This window comes from Mustela nivalis, assembly GCF_964662115.1.
Source record: "Mustela nivalis genome assembly, chromosome: 8".
NCBI classification, from domain to species: Eukaryota; Metazoa; Chordata; class Mammalia; order Carnivora; family Mustelidae; genus Mustela; species Mustela nivalis.
Genome location: NC_139027.1, coordinates 49,808,451 through 49,828,129, shown reverse-complemented (window position 1 = coordinate 49,828,129; position 19,679 = coordinate 49,808,451). Strand labels below are relative to the sequence as shown.

Genomic DNA, 19,679 nt, shown 5'->3' with positions numbered 1-19,679 from the left:
CAAGGAAAACCATCAGAGTAGCTGGATTCCCACGCCTGCCCCTGCTTGTTCTTTCCCGTATGCCTCACCATCTGTCTGACTCCAGTTTCAGTCCACGTGAGCCTTCAAGGTGTAGCCACAAGAGCAGCCTTTCAGCAAGAAGAACTTCCAAATCTGTTACATGTGGCAGGCCGAGGACCACTTCCTGAGCATCTCAGATGACGGGCAGCAGCGTGACGGAGCTAATGAGACACAGGCCAGGGGACTGGCCGAACTAGAGCACTTCCTCACAGTCAGGTTCCACATGTTGTTCAGATGGAAAAGACGATAAAGAAAATGCCTGTCGAATGCAGCATGAGACATTCTAGGATACAAATCTTCAAAGTCAGAAGCTTTAAAAACAAAAATGAAGCCAAGCTGCCCAAGTACTCATCGAATATCTACTGAGGCTTAGGATGTCATGTTGGTGAGACACTTTATTGAGCAACGGGTCTCTGGCTTCCTCTGCAACTAAAAATATTTAACACCTCCCAAGTGATCCATCTGTATGTTCCAGAGGTATACCCTCAGGAAAGAGAACAGAAAAAGTCAAGATCAAGGCACCACTCTACTGTAAGGCAAGAGCAAAAAGATCCCAGTGGGTTATGTTCAACAGACAAGTAATAAAACAAGGAGCCATCCTTGTCCACAAGTCTTCCAGACACCCCAGGCTTTAAGTGTTGTATCCTATTTTGTTCATTAAAGAACTTCTGTAGTCTATAAAAGTTCTCAAGTTTTCTGAATAGTTCTACCCAGTTGGTAACAATTACCTTGTCAGGTAAATTAACCAGCATTCTGGTTTATCAGTTTCTCTTGCCCAGTTGAGAGTCTATTACCTAAAAGTTTATCTGTTCTTGTGTTAGATGGTATATCTGACAATTCAGTGAAAGAAGTTGGTCAAATCCCACAGCAGACTACCAAAGAAAGAAATGTCTAACCACAAAAATACAATTTCTAGGGGCACCTGGGTGGCTCAGTCGGTTAAGCGTCTGCCTTCGGCTCAGGTCATGATCTCAAGATCCTGGGATCGGGCCTCGCATCGGGCCTGCTTCTCCCTCTCCCTCTGCCTGCTGCTCTGCCTACCTGTGCTCTCTCTCTACCTCTCTCAAACAAATAAAGTCTTAAAAAAATACAATTACTAACTTCAAGTAGATTTTAAAGAGATTGTCTCTTAGGTAGGTTTTAATAGAAATCTTGAACAATTAGGGGAAAAAAAGATAGCCTTAATGATTGGGCCAATAATAGAACATGACAAAAACACCAAAAAGTTCTGCACATACCCTCCTATCACAAGTCTAGTCAGAAAGAAACACATCGATAAGGAAGACAGAATTTTTAAAAAATAATTTACAAGGGAAATTCTTTATTACTTTCTCAGTCCTAAAATACCATCTTCCTTTAAAAAAAAAAAAAAGACTGAATGACAGATTATTTCCTTTACTGTTGCAAATACTGCATATTTATCGACAAAGAGGTATCAATGTAATTTTTCTTTAAGCTTGAACACATGAAGGAGCAATAAAATAGATTATAAACCTCACATTTGACCTGATCTTATAAAAAGTCACTTCAACTGTCTTCAGTCCTGCTCTATCTGCAGAGAGATTTCTAGGACAGGTTTGTGTCATTCGGTCCATCCACAATAGGTTGGATAGGAGAGTCTGTAGTAACTGCCCGGATACCACACTGTATTCTGGGCTGCTTGACTGGCGTTTGGCTTTACATTCCAAGAGTACCTCCTTTGTGAATAGTCCTCTCCAGGGGGACCAGGAGGAGGGATATGGCCTCTCTGGTAAATGTTCTGGTTCTGTGAAAATTTTCTTAAAGAAAACAAAAAGTAATGTATTATTATTAGTTTTAATAAAATATCTTAATAAGCTTTATAAAATAATTCACAAACACTCAGGTTCTACTGTCTTCTCCTTGTACAACCTTAGCAGATAAACTGCTTCATCTTTGGATTTCTTAGTTCTTTATAAAATGGAGGTAATACCTTCCATCTTCATGGGTGGTTTTCAAGGCAAATTAAGACAATGTATTTAAATTACCTACCACACACCTTGCCACACAGTAGGTTCCCAAGAGCTGTTCCAACCCTTCCCTACAGAGATAAATGCCCACTTTTCTAATCAAATACTTTCTCCCCAAGTCCTGCAGAGTTGATGTAGACAGTATTAAGGTATTTCTTTTTAAAAACAGAGAGCTGCTTTCACTGTATAAAATACATATATAGACTAGCTATAAAGAATAGAAATTCTGGGGCGCCTGGGTGGCTCAGTGGTTAAAGCCTCTGCCTTCGGCTCAGGTCATGATCCCAGAGTTCTGGGATGGAGCCTCACATCGGGCTCTCTGCTTGGCAGGGAGCCTGCCTCCTCCTCCTCTCTCTCACTCTCTGTCTGCTTGCCTCTCTGCCTACTTGTGATCTGTCAAATAAATAAAAATCTTTAAAAAAAAAAAAAGAATAGAAATTCTAATTATTAACTACACATGTAACAAATTTAGGAAATTAAGATTGAAATGTAATTGTTTCAAAAGCAAGATCAATAAATGTAATATAGCATACTGGAATTTTATATTTTTCCTTATAATTTGTATTTACTCTTTAAATAACAACCTTCCTTATTCTGCAAACTTTACCACTATTAATAGAGCCTAAGAATGCAAGATCCTTTTTGGTAATCACATCAAACTTTTGGCTTAACCTAAGTTTAGAATCAGTGAAATTTTCCAAGTCATTTTCCCAACTGCCTCTGAAAATTCACATATTCCTTCCCATCCTATGCTTTATTTTCCAGCCCTGAATGCAAAATATGGCGCAAATGATACCTCTGGTCAGCTAGAAAACATCGGTTCTCACCATTTTCATGTGTTTGCACTAATTTACAATATAAATTTCTATTTCAATTCTAGAAAAGAGGACAGAAAAGATACCTTACTGACTGCTGCAAATCCTGGGTTTGGCTGTGGAAATGCCGAGAAGGAACTGGGTAACCTTGGGTCTGATGTAGGTTATACCAATGTCCTTGGTTAACAGGCTTATACAGTGGTGTGGACTGGTTAATAGTGGGGTGGACTGGTTCCATCATGTGTGTTACATCTTCAAAACCACTTGATCTGGATACACTGGAATCCCAATTCCTCAAAGAGAATGTTTCCACACAGTATTACTGATTTCCAAATTCCGTAGCCAATTTAGTGACGATATTTTGGCCCATGAAAATAACAATCCCATCCTCCCTTCCCTGCTTGTTTAAAGTTCCCTGAGCAAGTAAATAAGGTACAAGAAGAATGAACACATACAACTTCCATGATGTAAAAGCAGATCTCCCTAACCATAGATCTCACATATAAAATGCAACTTACCTTCTGATGGGACCTTTCTGAAGGTCTTCAATATAGTTTTGTCTTTCCAAGCAATGTCCGCGGCACCTATTGAATACTGAAGAGTGGGTGAACTGTTAAAAATCACTACAAAAAGCAAATCTTTCCCAGAGAAAGCATGTCAAAGCTGAAAGCCACTGACTAATCATTCAGGCAGTTATACCTCACTATTTCCAGATACATCCCTTTATAAACTTTTGGCAAAAGAATGTATTGTGTCAGAGCAAATGAATTACAAACATTTCTCTTCTCCAAAATCTGAGAAATTCATCTACATTTCCACCTTCAACTTTTATAAAAAGAAAAAATAGTGACAACCCTTATACTTACATTCAATTGCATCATCTGGCCTCATGCCTTGAACATCAATCAAATATCTAACAAAACAACATAATTCAAGTCATTTATATATATGAAAAGAAAAAAATCAAGTGTTTTTAAAAAAGGTCCAATTTCACTTACATACATAAAAATCCTAAGAAAATATTAGCACATCTAATCCCATAATTAAAGAATGATATATCATGACCACAAAAAGCCTTTATTCCAAGGATGACCCAACTCTAGCAAATCTATTAATGTAATTATTTATATTAATACAACTTAATTACTAAATGAAAGAGAAGAAAATAAAGGACCAAATTGGCAGATGTTAAAAAGGTATCTGATAAAAATAAACAGTTATTTTTGGGTTTGTTTTTTAAGATTTTATTTATTTGAGAGACAGAGTTAGAGAGCAGAGCAGGGGGGAGTGGCAGAGGGAGAGGTAGAAGCAGGGTCCCTATTGAGCAGGAAGTCCAATACGGGGGCTCAATCCCAGGGCCCTGGGATAATGACCTGAACTGAAGGCAGATGCTTAACCTACAGAGCCACCCAGGTGCCCCACAACAGTCATTTTTATCAAAGTGTTTTGTATATTAGAAACAGGACACTTGGGACGCCTGGGTGGCTCAGTGGGTTGAAGCCTCTGCCTTCGGCTCGGGTCATGATCCCAGGGTTCTGGGATCGAGCCCCACATCGGGCTCTCTGCTCAGTGGGGAGCCTGCTTCCTCCTCTCTCTCTCTCTCTCTCTCTCTCTGCCTGCCTGCCTCTCTGCCTACTTGTGACCTCTCTCTGTCTCTGTGTCAAAATAAATAAATAAAATCTTAAAAAATTAAAAAAAAAAAAAAGAAACAGGACACTTACTTAATATGACAGTATTTATCAGGAACCAACAACAGAAAAAGACAAATTGGGAAAAATACTAACTCAAATCTAAATACTATCTAACCAACACTATGGGCCAGAAGCTTAGGAGTCACTGCCACCGCCAGCCATTTCTCCCTCACCCTCAACACACTACCAAGTCCTATCAATGAATAGCTCTAGAATATGTCCACATCTTTCCTCCCAAATGACCACCACACCCTGGTCCAAGCCACCGCCATGCCTTGATTTCTACAAAGCCTAACTTTTCTCCTTGCTTCCACTCTTCCTCCCTGCAGTATATTCTCCACTTAGCATCAAAAGGATGGCTTGATAATGCAACTGTGATTATGTTCTACATACTCACCCTGAACAAAAAACATTCAATGGTTTTCAATTACTCTTAAGTCCAAACACAGACCACGTGATCTAGCTCCTCCCCGTAAACTTTTTTTAAAGTAATCTTTGGCACTTGAATTCAAGACACCAAGATCAAGAGTCATATGCCCTTCTGAGTCAGCCAGGTGCCCCTCCACCTCCATTTTAAACTTTTATTTATTTATTTATTTTTAAGTAATCTATCCTGGGGCTCAAACTCATGACCCTGAGATCAAGAGTCAAATGCTCTACCGACTGAGCCAGCCAGGCACTCCCACACCCAACGCCCCCCCCCCTTTTTTTTTACTTTTCTGCTCCATTTTAACATTGTATTTCCCATGGCCCAGCCTCCCTGGCTCATTCCAACACAGCATATGCTTTCCTATTATCAGTCTTTGCTGTTCCTTATGCCTAGAATTCTCTCCCCAGTGTCTAACAGTATCTAACCTCATCATCCTTCAGGTATCAGCTCAAACATCCCCAAAGAAACATTCTGTATTCTCCATGCTAAGGTCAAATCCCCCCTATTAATATGCTCTCAGGTACCATGTCCCTCTCTTTGGCATTTATCAGATTTGTAATTCCACATGCATATGTGTGATTCCTGAATGTCTATTCATACTCTCTTGACTATTAAGAGTTCACAAAAGGCAAGTCAAGTCTCTGAGGTCTTTCTGCTAGCACCCAGCACAGTGCTTACACAGAGCAGATGCTCAGTCTTTTCTGAATGAACAAATGTATCAATACTTTGATTCAGAAATTCCATTCTGAATGAAATTATCTGAGAAAATAGCATATATATTCAAATTTGTTCATACAGGAATGTTCACTGATTCAATGTTTTAAAATATTAAAAACTACTGATTTTTATGTTCATCAGAAAACAATAAAACATTGCAGCTTCTAAAAAAGAATGAGGTTTCCAAATATTTTCATAGGAAGATGTCCACAATATATTAAATTATAAAACGGGATGTCTAAATATTAACACCTTTAAATTACATGTAGAAACTTATATCTGTCTGCATATTTAAGTCTGAAAAATATGTAGTAAATTGTTCCTGCTGGTAATCTCTGGGTGGGGAGCAAGACTGCTTTCTAAACTTTCATACATTTCAATACTGACTGCATTTTTTGCAACTAGCTTACGCTATTATTGTAAACAAAACAACTTAAACGTGGTCTATCTCCTGGGGTTGGCGACTCACCTGCAGATGAGATAGCCAGTCCTGTTTAAACCGTGGGTGCAATGAACACCAATAAGTTTGTCTACAAAATAAGGAATACAGAGTTAAATAAGTGAAGTAGATACACTTAAAACAAATCCTACTATTTTCTTTAGAGTACCATTTATTAGTTGCCACTACCACAACCCTGAAAAGGAATAACTGATAAGGAGTGTGTTATTTTAGGAATACACTCTAAAAAATTATTTCACATAAAGTCGAAATTCACTGCCTCTGAGAAATTCTGCATAGCCCCTATTAGAAGCAATCGTGTAACTGGGGAAGGCCTAGTCAGGTACTAACAGCAAAATGGCATGGAGACGAACCCAGCTTCTTACTATAGAATGTCCATCAGTAACTGATTTAATTACAGAAAATGAATGCAAACCGCCCCCCCCCCCAAAAAACAGGCTAGAAGAATCAAACTTTTTTTTGAGTAAAACAAATCAAATGCCTTTTCTTTGGATACTGAATATGAAAAAGAACAGTTTCTGCGGGATTCTTGAATTCCCAAAGCGCTTCCATCCCTGCTCTCATTTGCTGCTCCCCACGCGCCACAGTCTGCGTGCCCGTGAAGCGCCCAGGAGAGCAGCGCTGCTCCTATCTCCTGATGAAAAAGTCAGACTTGGTGACGGAAGCCCAAGCTGCAAAGCAGGCAGACAGAGCAAAGATTAGAATCAAGTCTAAGATTTCTCCAGCTATGCCATAGTATCTCTTAGTCCATCGTTTGAAAAAATTACGTGAGAGGCGCCTGGATAGCTCATATAGTTAAGCGTCTGCTTTTGGCTCACGTCATGATCTCTGGGTCCTGGGACTGAGCTCCACCTCGAAATCCCGGCTCAGCACAGAGTCTGCTTCTCCCTCTCCCTCTGCCCCTACACATGTTCTATCTCTCTGTCTCAAATGAATAAAATCTTAAAAAATAAAATAAATTTAAAGTGTGTGAGAAATTAAATGAACGATTAAGTGTAGCTGATCTCTGCAAAATGTCTGTCTGTGACTAGGTGGTGTCTGGTAGGAAAGCACTCGTCACCTGCCTGGGTTACTGTCTCCCTACCTCTAAATCTTGTCTATTTCAAGTAATTCTTCATATGGAAGATGGGGATCTTCCTAAAATACAAACTCGTAGGGTTGCTCCCTTGCTTAAAAATCTCCATTTAGCATAGAAAAAAGCCCAAACTTTCAACAAAGCATTTAGAACTCTTTAAAAAGGATATCATCAGTCTCTCCACCTGAACTGTATGTCCATAATGATTCAAACCAGGACTTCCAGGGACCTCCATGACCACCTCCTCCTGCCCCCTGCCAACCTCCCAGACCCCATTTTCTACAGCACTGACCTCATACACGTTCCCCACCGCAGCTGCACTGGTCTGCAGCTGTGCTGAGCATAGTCCTGTCTCAGGGGCTTTGCACCTAATATTCCCTCTGCTTGGCAACACTCTGTCCCCCCAAACTTCTCAGATATCCAATGGTTCCTCATTTCTTTTAAGGCTCTACTCAAATGACATCTTAATAGAGAGGCCTTCCCTGATCACCCAACACAGGCCCTCCCTTCTGAATCCTGTTTGTTATTCTCCAAAGCACGTTATCACCATCTAACATTTCCTATAGTTACTTATTTATTCCTGTCCCCCACTAGAATGCAGAGTATAAAAGGGCAAGAACTTTCTTCCGTTCTGCTTCCTAGAACAGTGCCTTTAAGTTAAAAGGTGTCCTATAAATGTTTGTTGAAATTCAACAGGTGAATTCTATGCCCTTTCACGCTATCCTCTGGTCATTACAGAGGCTGTCTCTCCTGGGCGCAAGGTCAAGGCTTGTGCCTTTTGCACTTGCTCCCCAAACCTGAATATTCTGGCAAAATCCTCTTCCCCACAGCCTCAAATGCTGTCTCCTCGGTCAGGCCTCCCTCAGCCTCTCCTCCATATTCCTGTTGCACTTAATTCTTTTTTTTTTTTTTTTTTTTAAGATTTATTTATTTATTTGAGAGAGAGACAGTGAGAGAGAGCATGAGCAAGGAGAAAGTCAGAGGGTGAAGCAGACTCCCCATGGAGCTGGGAGCCCAATGTGGGACTCGATCCCGGGACTCCGGGATCATGACCTGAGCCGAAGACAGTCGTCCAACCAACTGAGCCACCCAGGCGTCCCAATACTTAATTCTTTTATTATAATTAACCCACTCTCTTACAGTTACCACACGTTTGTCTTCCTGGGTACTGTCAGTTTCTAATGAACCTCTGTATCCCTGGGCCCTGCCAACAAATCTAATAGGCTCTCAGCATTTACTGAATCAACGTATTTTCTGAGCCTCTACCGGCTCCAGGGAGTGAAGAATTGAGTGTCCTCCTTTTCTTCAGAAAGCCTGGTGTCTGTGGGAGGGGCTTAGAGCAAAAGGAGCCAAAATGGATCAAAAGCAAGCTCTCCAGACTGCCAGGGCTGAGAGCTCAGTGAAGTCAGCAAAACACAGGCAGGAGACCAACATGGGACAGCACATGAACAAACAAGACTGACGGCCCTGTTCACATAGACTCACGGGACCGAAGGGATACTGTACAGCAGCCACACACAGAAGCCGGGGAGCCACGAGCAGCCTGGCAGCCGCACCCTAACATCCTACGAGGCGATGTTTCCAAGACGAGTTAATACAAATCAGAGAGTCTACTTCTTTCATAGATGCTGTGGTTGTCAGAGGCAGGGCCAAGCCTCCCAAGTTTTAAAGTATGGGGAAGATCTGGGAGCGGGGCTTAAGATATTGAAAAGCCAGTGCCTGCATGAGACAACCAGGTTACAGTTTTGAAAAATTATCTTAAAATTCCCATCCCTTTCTCTCTCGCCTGCCATCCCCTACTTCCCCACCGCTATCTCTATTTTTTCTCTCCTACTCCCTGTTTATATATGTCTATGTATATATATGGAAGATTTACTCTCTGTCATATTTACTTAAGAAAATATAGGCTCCTCAAGCTAAATTTAGAGAATAAAATGAGCACGTGGTCCTATAGATTGGTGGCTTTCCAAAGACTAAAGATTCCTCAGTCTTAAAATATGGCAAATACCACATTCTTTCTGATAGTCAGGTACAGAAATAGGTAGGTGGATCCTTAAAATTCAGAAGCTAATAGCTTGCTAAGATCTATTGCCCACAGAGTAAGACAGATTTTGAAGCAGGAACAAGAAGCGCCAGCTTTTTAGGTCCTTCCTTGTCTGAATGAGAGATAGAAGTGTCCTTCCGCATCTGTACCCAAGTGGAAAACCAGTAGGAATAGCTGAGATGTGCACAACGGAGAGGCCATGCCCCGGGTGCACCTTGTTTTGCTCTGCTTCCAGAGCTCCATCTCACCCCAAATCTTTCCCTTTTGTTGTCTCTTTTATATACACCAAGACCTTGACATCTTTTTTCCTTGTTTTCAGCAGAGGGTCACACAAGTCATGCTCCCCATACCCTTTGACCCAATACCCTGACATCCTTAACCTTTCCCCCCACACCTCTCACCTCTGAACCAATAAATGAGATAAATGAATGTTTTAATTTTCGTATATATTTCCCAAATATTTTTAAAAGAGACGAGGAAGCTAGTTCACATTTCTTATTAAAGCCATTTGTCAAACTAAATTGTTAATTAATTTGTGACCATAAAAGTAAGAACACCTCAATCTATCTCCACCATCTGACATATCTACCTTAACATTAGCAAACACAAGCCTAACGTTAAAACTATTAAACACACTAGAAGTTCCATCCCCATTCAAAATGCATAGCAAAGTTCAGGTAAAAGAAAAAACAACAACAAACTCACCGTTATCTCTATTTTCTTTTAAAAACTCATTAACAGCACATTTGAATTTAAAAATAGTGTCATCATCAGGCACCTGATGCCCAATTGTATAAATTTTTAAGTAAGGAATAGTTTCTGGAAAGTCCTATAAGGCAAAACCAGGAAAATGCATATTATTTCATTTGTAAGGAAAGAAGTAAAAAGTAACCAGAGAAGCCAGAATATAAACCAAGAGATTATTAATAAACATAGTTTGTCAGTAATTCTGAAAAAAGAGCCATTTTCCCCAAGCTGTTCCAACCAGGAAGTACCGTCTGATTTTCACTGAAACTACAGAATAGGGAATAAAAAACTGTACAGAATGGAGAGGCAATAGGCATACAAACCTGAAAGCTGAGTCCATATGAATACATGTATATAAAATGATGAATAAGTAGTTCTACTAAATATTTTATATCTTAGGGGTGCCTGGGTGGCTCAGTGGGTTAAAGCCTCTGCCTTCGGCTCAGGTCATGCCCTGGATCGAGCCCCGTATTGGGCTCTCTGCTCAGCGGAGAGCCTGCTTCCTCCTCTCTCTCTCTGCCTGCCTCTCTGCCTACTTGTGATCTCTGTCTGTCAAATAAATAAATAAAATCTTAAAAAAAAGTTAAAAAAAATATTTTATATCTTAAGGGTTATAAGGCAGCTGTGATTTAAGCAGAACAGGAGAACAGTGTCAGAAAAACTTGGATTTTGTATTGTAGAGAAAGCAAATTGCAGGCACTGTTGAGAACTGGTATTCTTGGGGTGGGAGAAATTAGACACCAATAAAAGATGAAGTTAAATGAAAATCCTATGGTTCTGAATTGAAATGGAAAGTACCAGTATGAACCTATGATTTGTTTTATATTAAACACATTTCCTAGCCCTGAGCCCAGAAGAAGCCTAGAAACAACTGATGTCATGTCCAAAGGACTTAAGAGCCACACTGAGAAGCAACTGGGTAAAGGCAGGGCCTCAATTTCTACCTCAATGAGAATAATAGCTGCAATGAAGTCCATAATGATACAAAAAGTAAATAAATAAATTTATTGGTTACCACCAGAGGATATTAGTGCATCAACTCATCATTTTGACACCTATTAAATAAAATGCTTCTACAATTGGGCAACCAAATAGATGAGGAGGAAGAGGAAGCTTCTCTTGATAAAAATATACCCAGCTCATAAATGAAAAAGGAATAGAATTCATTATTTTTTGAAGTCCCAAATGAATTAATGGATGTAGGTATCAATCATCAATGAATACTAATATCACAGAAAGAGATAATCACTTATATGTCTCCACAGAAGAACATATCATCACTCCTGAAACTGTCCTCCAAAAACAAAAACACCACAAAAAACAAACAAAAACCCAAACAAGCCTGAATCTGATCAAGCCTCTAGGTCCAACAAAAATATACAGGTTAAATTATATGATCTATGGGATCTGCTTCAAAATAATATGGGATGGGGGTGAAACCAGTAGGTGTACAGATGAAACACGATAGTCATCAATTAATAAAGATTAAAGCTGGATGAGTTCGTGGTTGTACAATGATTACCCAAAGTATTATGCCTGTTTTGTATATTTTTAAAACTTGTGATAACTGTTTAAAAACAAAACGACAATGGAAAAGTCTGATGGTTTCTTGAAAGTTTCTAAACATGAAACTATCATGATCCAGTAACTCCATTCCTATCTATACATCTAGAGGAGCTGAAAGCAAGGCTCTGACCCAGTACCAGTACACCAGTATTCACAGCAGCATTATTCACAATAGCCAAAAAGTGGAAATAACTCAAGCGTCCATCAAAGGTGAATGGATAAACAAAATAGTGAATGTACTCGTAATGGAGTATTACTCAGCCATAAAAAGGAGTGACATTTTGTTACATGGATGAACTTTGAAAACATTATGTTTAGTGAAGTAAGTTGGACACAGGACAAATATCGTATGATTCCACTTATGTGAAGTACTTAGAATAGTCAAATTCACAGAGACAGAAACTAGCATAGAAGTTACTGCTGCAGGGAGAGGAAATGGGATTATTTAATGGGTATAGTTTTGGTTTAGGATGATGAAAAAGTTCTGGTTAAAGACAGTGATAATGGTTACACAACACTGTCAATGTATTTAATGCCACCAAATTGTATACTTATGAACACTTAAGATGATTATTTATGTGTATATGACCACAATAAAAAAAAAAAAAAACCAAGAGGAATAACTGAATTCAAGTGTCAATTCTTCCTTTTTTGAGACTCTAGTTCTATCATCTATAGACTGAGTAACTGCAATCATCTATCCTCTGAGCTTCGTGCAGAGTAAGCACTCGGCAGGAGAGGTCAGTACTGCTAATGCTTCATCAGCAAAGGACTGTTGCGAGGATTAACTAAGTTAAAGCATGTAAAGGTACTTTTTAAATAGCAAACTGCTTTACAAATATTAATAAACATTAGGGGTTACTGTTTCCAAGGCCACGAAATTGGTCACAAGGATAATTCTTTTCCACCAGGATGCCACACAGGCCAAGAGATTATATGGGCTCTTTTATCAAGAGATACTAGGACTGACTGCTATAGCTTGAGCTTTCTGGTCACTTACTGGTCACTCACAGTTGTAAAAATAAGTCAGTCAGTCATGGCAAAGCATATTTAATGGCAAGGATGGATGAAAAATGAAGTTGTTATTTATTCAGATCTGTTACTTGTATGCAGTTACTCATTTAAATTGAATTCAGCTCATTAAATAAAGTCATTTATATTGTGGGAAAAAAAAAAGAGATACTAGGAAAAGAAAAGCATGAAATTTAGAGAACAGTTGTCTTTTACCACAATGCTCACATGCTCAGGCAACTGCTTAAAATAAGTGCTAAAGACATAATGGATATGCATTTCTTGCTACTATAGTTACTGAAAGTTTATTTCATTTTCAAAATATAGAACACAGAAGCTTATAGAATTTCTTCAGCACATACAGAGTCTACTATCCAATATTACAGTGTTTAGTTCCTGTCTTTAATCTCATTTTGAGACACCAATAAGAAATATGTACTTAAGGAAACCACTAAGTTCCCTTTTGAACTATTACCCATGGAAGAAAGCCAACATTCACCTTAGCACAAGACAGCAATTCCTGAATTACTATGCATTATTATAGTGGCAGAAAGTAGGTTCTTTTCAATGAAGGGTTCCATTTACCTCTGGTTTATAATAGCGGTGAGTGTAAGTTAAATCAATAATTAGTCCAAGTTCTTCATTCTGTTTTTGGATTTTGTTAAAAAGATCCAAGGGTGAAAAACGTTCTTCTGGAGCAAGGTGCTTTTCAAAACTCTGTTAGAATGAAATAAGAAAGAGCAAACATGTGCTTAAAATCCTTTTCCATTTATTCAAGGCTTGTGATGCCAACACAACAGATTCAAAGCAAAGTTTCCACTCTGCTGGAATTGACAAGCTACGTTACAATCCTTTCTTCTAGAGATGAGAGGGAGGAAAATAAGCTCACTTCTTTGTATTTCTGTTTGTTTTATGTTGATCTCCCAACCAGACTTTAACCCTCAGAAGGCAGGGACCACATCAATTCTGCCCACCACTGTATGTCCAGCTCCACATGGAACACCTGTAAATAGGTACTTTTAAGTATTTCTTGAGTACTTACATATATGAAAGGTGGCTTTTATTGCTAAATATTGTTTTATGTATTTAGCTTATTTACATACTCTGCTCATTGATCTGTTTGGTTATTCAAATGCCAGCAACACACTATTTATTATTATTATTATTAAATTAACAGACTAGCTTTTACAGCAGTTCCAGGTTCAAAGCAAAACTGAGCAGAAAGCAGAGTTCCCTCTTCTACCCTCTCTCGTTTACCCCCCCACAACTTCCCCCCATCAACATTCCATAGCACTGTGGTCCGTTTGTTAGAATGGACCAACACTGACATGTCATTTTCAAATCAGTATGTATCATACATTCTATGGGCTTTGACCGATGTATGACCTATATTTACCCTTATAGTATCACACAGAATAGTTTCACTGTCCTGAAAATTCCCTGTGCCCTAGCAACACTTTTAATATAGGCTTAATACCTGGCAGGGCTACATGATCCCTTCCACCATTATTGCTCTTTCTCAGAATTTTCCTGGCTATTTAGGTTTACTTTTCTCTATGAGTTTTAGAATTGCCCTATTTGAGATGATGTTAAATTTATAATAAATTAATTAGGAAGATTTGACAGATTGATGATTTGTCTTCCACACAATACTGTGAAAGTTTTGAAGAGAAAATTAATTACAGTAAGGCATACAATCTCTCCAGTAAGCTTTTTTTTTTTTTTTTTAAGATTTAATTTATTTATTTGGCAAAGAGAGACGCAGCAAGAGAGGGAACACAAACAGGGGGAGTGGGAGAGGGAGATGCAGGCTTCCCACTGAGCAGGAAGCCCGATGTGGGGCTCTATCCCAGGATCCTGGGATCATGACCTGAGCCAAAGGCATACACCCAACGACTAAGCCACCCAGGCGCCCTGTCCAGTAAGCTTCTTGCAGACTTAGGGCCGATGGATCAACTATCATCTCTAGCTGTGTGAACAACTAACTTTAAATAAGTAATTTAAGTCACAAACCCTTTAGGAAGGCTTCCTGTCTGTTATCAATTCTCCCTCCTCTGAAATCCTTGATATTTCTTGCCATGGCATTTATGTGATACTTAACATACTCTAATTTATATTCCAATGTGCATGAGAACTGACTGTCAAGTACTGGGACTGCTTTTCTTTGGGTGACTTCCATGAAACACACAAGAAATCAATGTCACATTTTACTTCCTGACTCAGAGCATAAGTAAGACCTGCAGTGGGGTGGTTATGCAGCTCTGTAATCCCCTTTACAGGGCCTAAATAACCATATCATACAGGAAAGATTTGTGGCTGGAAGGGAAACCACGGAGTCTTCCTATCTTCTATCTCGCTGATGTACTTTTAGGCAAGAGGCTAAGCAGGGACTCTGGTAGAACCTCAGAAATCCACTTTTAGAGGCCATGGAGTAGGGAGTTAGGGAATTAGGACAATCGCACAGAGGAAAGGAGCAATATAGGAGATAATTCACAGTAACTACAAATGGGAGGGGGGTGTCCATTCCACAAATATTTGCTAATATTTATTATATGCTAAACACTGTTCAACTTATTCAATAGCACCATGCTTGGTGTTGATGGATGTGAGTAAGAACCATATGTTTACTTTTATGAAAAGACTAGTTTTTAAGTCTAGATGCAGAAGAACTAACATAACAGGTAATAAAGGAACTCTGACATATGAGTCACAAACTAAATAAATTCCCAACATACTCAAAGTAGGCTTTTCCAGATACCAATCCATTCTATGCTGACCAGTTTAATGAGACATAAGTCTTTTCTCATTCTTTTTTTTTTTAAGATTTTATTTATGTATTTGACAGAGATTACAAGTAGGCAGAGAGGCAGGTAGAGAGAGAGGGGGAAAGCAGGCTCCCTGCTGAGCAGAGAGCCCGATGCGGGGCTCGATCCCAGGACCCTGGGATCATGACCTGAGCAGAAGGCAGAGGCTTTAACCCACTGAGCCACCCAGGCGCCCCATTTTCTCATTCTTTTTATACTAGCCAAATGTTATCCCCACCTATTCCTTCCTTAGTTCAAACAAAAACACAATTTTCAGGATCTCCTTGCTGAAATCTTGACTTACTAATCCACAGCATTGGGGTTTTTGGGGTGTTTATTGGTTATGATGATGGGAGTGAAGGGGTCTTACTAGCATTTAGTGAACAGAGGTTATGAATGCTAGAAATCTTGACAAATTCCTTACAGTCCTACAAATGTGTCTCATACTTGAATTACCTTGTTTTTTTTTTTTTTTTTTAATGATGAGACTTTATTGCCCTGCAATTAAGAGTATTCAAATAGGGGCACCTGAGTGGCTCAGTCGGTTAAGCATCTGCCTTTTGCTCAGGTCATGATCCCAGGGTCCTAGGATCAAGCCCCATGTCTAGCTAGCTCCTTGCTCAGCGGGGAGCCTGCTTCTCCCTCTCCCTCTGCCCCTCCTCCTGCTTGTGCACACGCACTCTCTCTCTCTCTCTCTCAAATAAATAAAATCTTTAATAATAATAAAAAAATAAAAATACTCCACACGTGTTTTTCTACATAACTTGTGAGTGATCAAGGTTAACTAAAATATTAATTTTCATCATCTGCTTCACTTCATGTCTTCTTGACCAAGTCTTCATTTTTCATTCCAACTGCATGTCTTTGAGGCAATGAAGAATTTTTTACCACCTTAGTTATGGACTGGAACATTCACTCCCCTGCAGCTACCTAAATGCTCATTACACGCAATTGTGCTCATTTTATCGCATTTTATCACAGCCATCCTCAGACACGTTTTCAGAAAAACATCAGGACAGACCTTCATTCAGCTTCACCTCACAGACTCTGCTGCACCTCGAAGACCCCCGCAACCCCAGAGACACTGCTGCTGGCCTGCATGGCCAATGGTGCCTCAGGGTACGCCCTCCTTCAGGGGCCACCCGGAGAATGACTTTGGAATATCCTATTCAATGCTCGTACAGGTGAAAAACTGTTTCACAATTATCCAAGCCTTAGAACCTAACTTCATGGGACGCCTGGGTGGCTCAGTTGGTTAAGCAGCTGCCTTCGGCTCAGGTCATGATCCCAGTGTCCTGGGATGGAGTCCCACATCGGGCTCCTTGCTCGGCAGGGAGCCTGCTTCTCCCTCTGCCTGCCATTCTGTCTGCCTGTGCTTGCTCTCTCCCCATCTCTCTCTCTGATAAATAAATAAAAAATCTTTAAAAAAAAAAAAAAAAAAGAACCTAACTTCATTTCACAAATAAACACGAGTTTTTTGGCCTAGTTTTAAAGTACATTGACTTTTCCAAGACAGTAATCACATTATCAGCCAAGTAAAGATCGTATACTAGGTTTTATTTGAAAATCTATTAAGAGCTGTTCACTATCATGGAAATTTCTGCCAGCAAGGCAAGAAAACCCACCTACTTCAACCTGGATTTGCAGTTTTTGTATTCATGATGGAAGTAATTGACTATGTTTTTATTTCTAGAATAGGCATGCCCAAATATTTACATACTGAAATTAATACATATTACTTTTTTATAAATTACTTTATTTATTGTGTATGTTATTGGTTTCAGCATTACATTGATATTTTTCTTTAAAATTAAGTATGGACGTAGTATTTATATATGATTTTTATTTCAGAATAGTAAAGGGGATATAACAAAGTTAACAAAGTATTTGCTATTAAAAAGGGAAAATTGAAGGGTGCCTGGCATAGAGCATATGACTCTTATTTTTTCTGTCCCTGAGATCAAGACCTGAGCTTAGATCAAGAGTCAGACCCTTAACCAGCTAAGCCACCCAGGTAGCCCTGAGCATGGGACTCTTGACCTTGGGGTTGTGAGTTCAAGCCCCACACTGGATACAGAGATTACCATACAAAATAAAAACTTTTAAAAAAGGGGCGGGGGGGGAGCACCTAGGTGGCTCAGTTGGTTGAGTGGCTGCCTTCGGCTCAGATCATGGTCCCGGACTTCCGGGATTGAGTTCCGCATCGGGCTCCCAGCTCCTTGGGGAGTCTGCCTCTCCCTCTGACCTTCTCCTCTCTCACTCATTCTCTCTCAAATAAATAAATAAAATCTTTTAAAAACAAGGGGGGGGGCAGAGAAACAGTGTGACATGCTCAGGCACGAGTATTCTACACCATGAATTCGGATTTGTGAAAGAATACTGAATTTACTTTTGCTCACCTTTTTTAAAGGAACTTTGAAAGCAATGAAACGAGTCCCAGGCATCCGTTGTCCAATTGGGAGGTAGTCTTTCCACCTATTAATACATTTTTTGTTAGCCAGATTTTATGTTAGCCTGTCTCCCTGAATAGAATGAAGGCTCCTTGTAAATGGAAACCATAGCCCACACAGTAGGTCCCCTCTTCTCTTTGCTTTGAATTTTGCTGTTCCACTTATTCAACACCACCTAGTAACAACTTCCACTCTCTCAGACACAAGGCAACAGAACAGTGCAAAAGTCTCAACAAGTAAGGCAGACTTAAAGCCAGAGTTGGCCAGTACTGTTGTATCCCTGATAAAACCTAGACCAATCCTGAATACTAAGATGTCATTAATACATACCTGTCAACTGAAATCATTTAAATTCAGTTCTTTCACTTCAGTTTATTTTTAGTCCTTATACAACTGATGCCATCAAAATCAATCAATAGGAAACTTCAAGTTCATATTTTAAAAGACAACCTGATAGAAAAGGGGCTGTGAACTTCACTTAGTAATGTTAGGAGTCACAGCTAAAAGTGATACTGGAGCTGATGTCTGTAGGATGAATTAGTTAAATAAGGTTAATTCAGTATAGCTAAAGCACAGAAAGTGAGGACAAAAGTGGCACAAGATGGGGCTGGAGAAGCAAAAGAAGAGTCTAGACTATGCAGAGACTTAAAAGACCATGGTAAAGAGTTTCTTTTTATTCTTAAAACTATGTTTTTGATATATATTTTTGAGCAATATTTGAACTAGTTTATTAAAATGACTTCTTGTGTGAAGAATGGACTGGAAGAAACAAGAGTAGATAAACGTACACTAGTTAGGACCTAACCGCAACAGATCGGTCAAATTCTGTATTTGGATGCTGACAGAAACTGACAGGTTAAAGATATTAAGGAGATAAAATGAAAGGGACCTGATGCAGAAGATGGAAGGAAAGGAAGGGCTCAAGGAATACAAGAGTTCAATGCACACACAACCAAAGCCTCAAAATTAATCATTTGTACAGAAGCAGCCATCTCAAATGAGACGTGTTAGGAAGCAACAGTATCCCCTCTATGATTCCTAGAAACATTATAAATCAGCTTTTTCGATGGAAAAGTTCGGATGTCCTGGTGGGTTTTTTCGCTCGAACTAGGTTATTAGTCATATTTGCTGTGCCAAAATAACACAGCTCGAGGAGCTGAGGGAGACTCCAATTTGGTAATTAAGGGGTTGTCCCCAACATTGGCAGCCCCATCTTAAGCCATCCCTCCGCATTTTACCGGAAAAGCAATGGCCAGAGCCTCGCTTTCAACAGAATGGGGAAAAATCAGAACCTCACAGATGATCGGAGACCGTGGGCGGAACAGCTAGAGCATCGTGCCTCCCAGCTGGGGCGGACCACAAGCGTTCGGCGGGGACAGGGGCAGGCAACCACCACAAGAGATGGAGCCCAGGCCCAGGAGCTCGGAGCTGGAGGGCCACGCCCCGGGGCCAAGGCTGATTACCTTTCCGGGACGTGGTTTCCGCGCTTCTTCTTGGCTGAGCTACGTCCAGAGAACGCGCGTCCCTGGCCCCAGCCGCCGCGGGCATGATGCCACTGGCTCATCTGGGCCCCAAGATGCCGCCCACCCAACGGCAAGAGCGACAAAGCCGCCAGCCCAGCGCCTTCGGTGCCAAAACAAGATCCGGGACCGGAAGCGAATAGGCAGCAACCCACGTCGTTCCCGGGCCCTTTGCTATTGCGCACGCGCCACCGACAGCCGTGATGACGTAACCACGCAGGCCGGCCGACTATAGTTTGATTACTAAACAGGAGTCGGGGAACTACAGTGCCCTCCTAAGCTGGGGGCCGGTAGCACAGGT

The 19,679-nt window shown here is 40.2% G+C and overlaps 1 protein-coding gene across 1 annotated transcript; it reads right to left on the bottom strand.

The window, feature by feature from the left end:
• Nucleotides 1-1,361: 1,361 nt before the first annotated feature.
• Nucleotides 1,362-19,553, bottom strand: DUSP11 (dual specificity phosphatase 11). Its single transcript, XM_082743963.1, has 9 exons — nt 19,322-19,553; nt 17,808-17,883; nt 13,190-13,321; nt 9,986-10,109; nt 6,171-6,231; nt 3,730-3,776; nt 3,382-3,457; nt 2,950-3,156; nt 1,362-1,838 (listed from the first exon to the last, which is right to left on the bottom strand). The coding sequence occupies exons 1-9, from the start codon at nt 19,420-19,422 to the stop codon at nt 1,643-1,645; spliced, it is 1,020 nt and encodes a 339-aa protein (XP_082600089.1). The 5' UTR covers nt 19,423-19,553; the 3' UTR covers nt 1,362-1,642.
• Nucleotides 19,554-19,679: the final 126 nt, after the last annotated feature.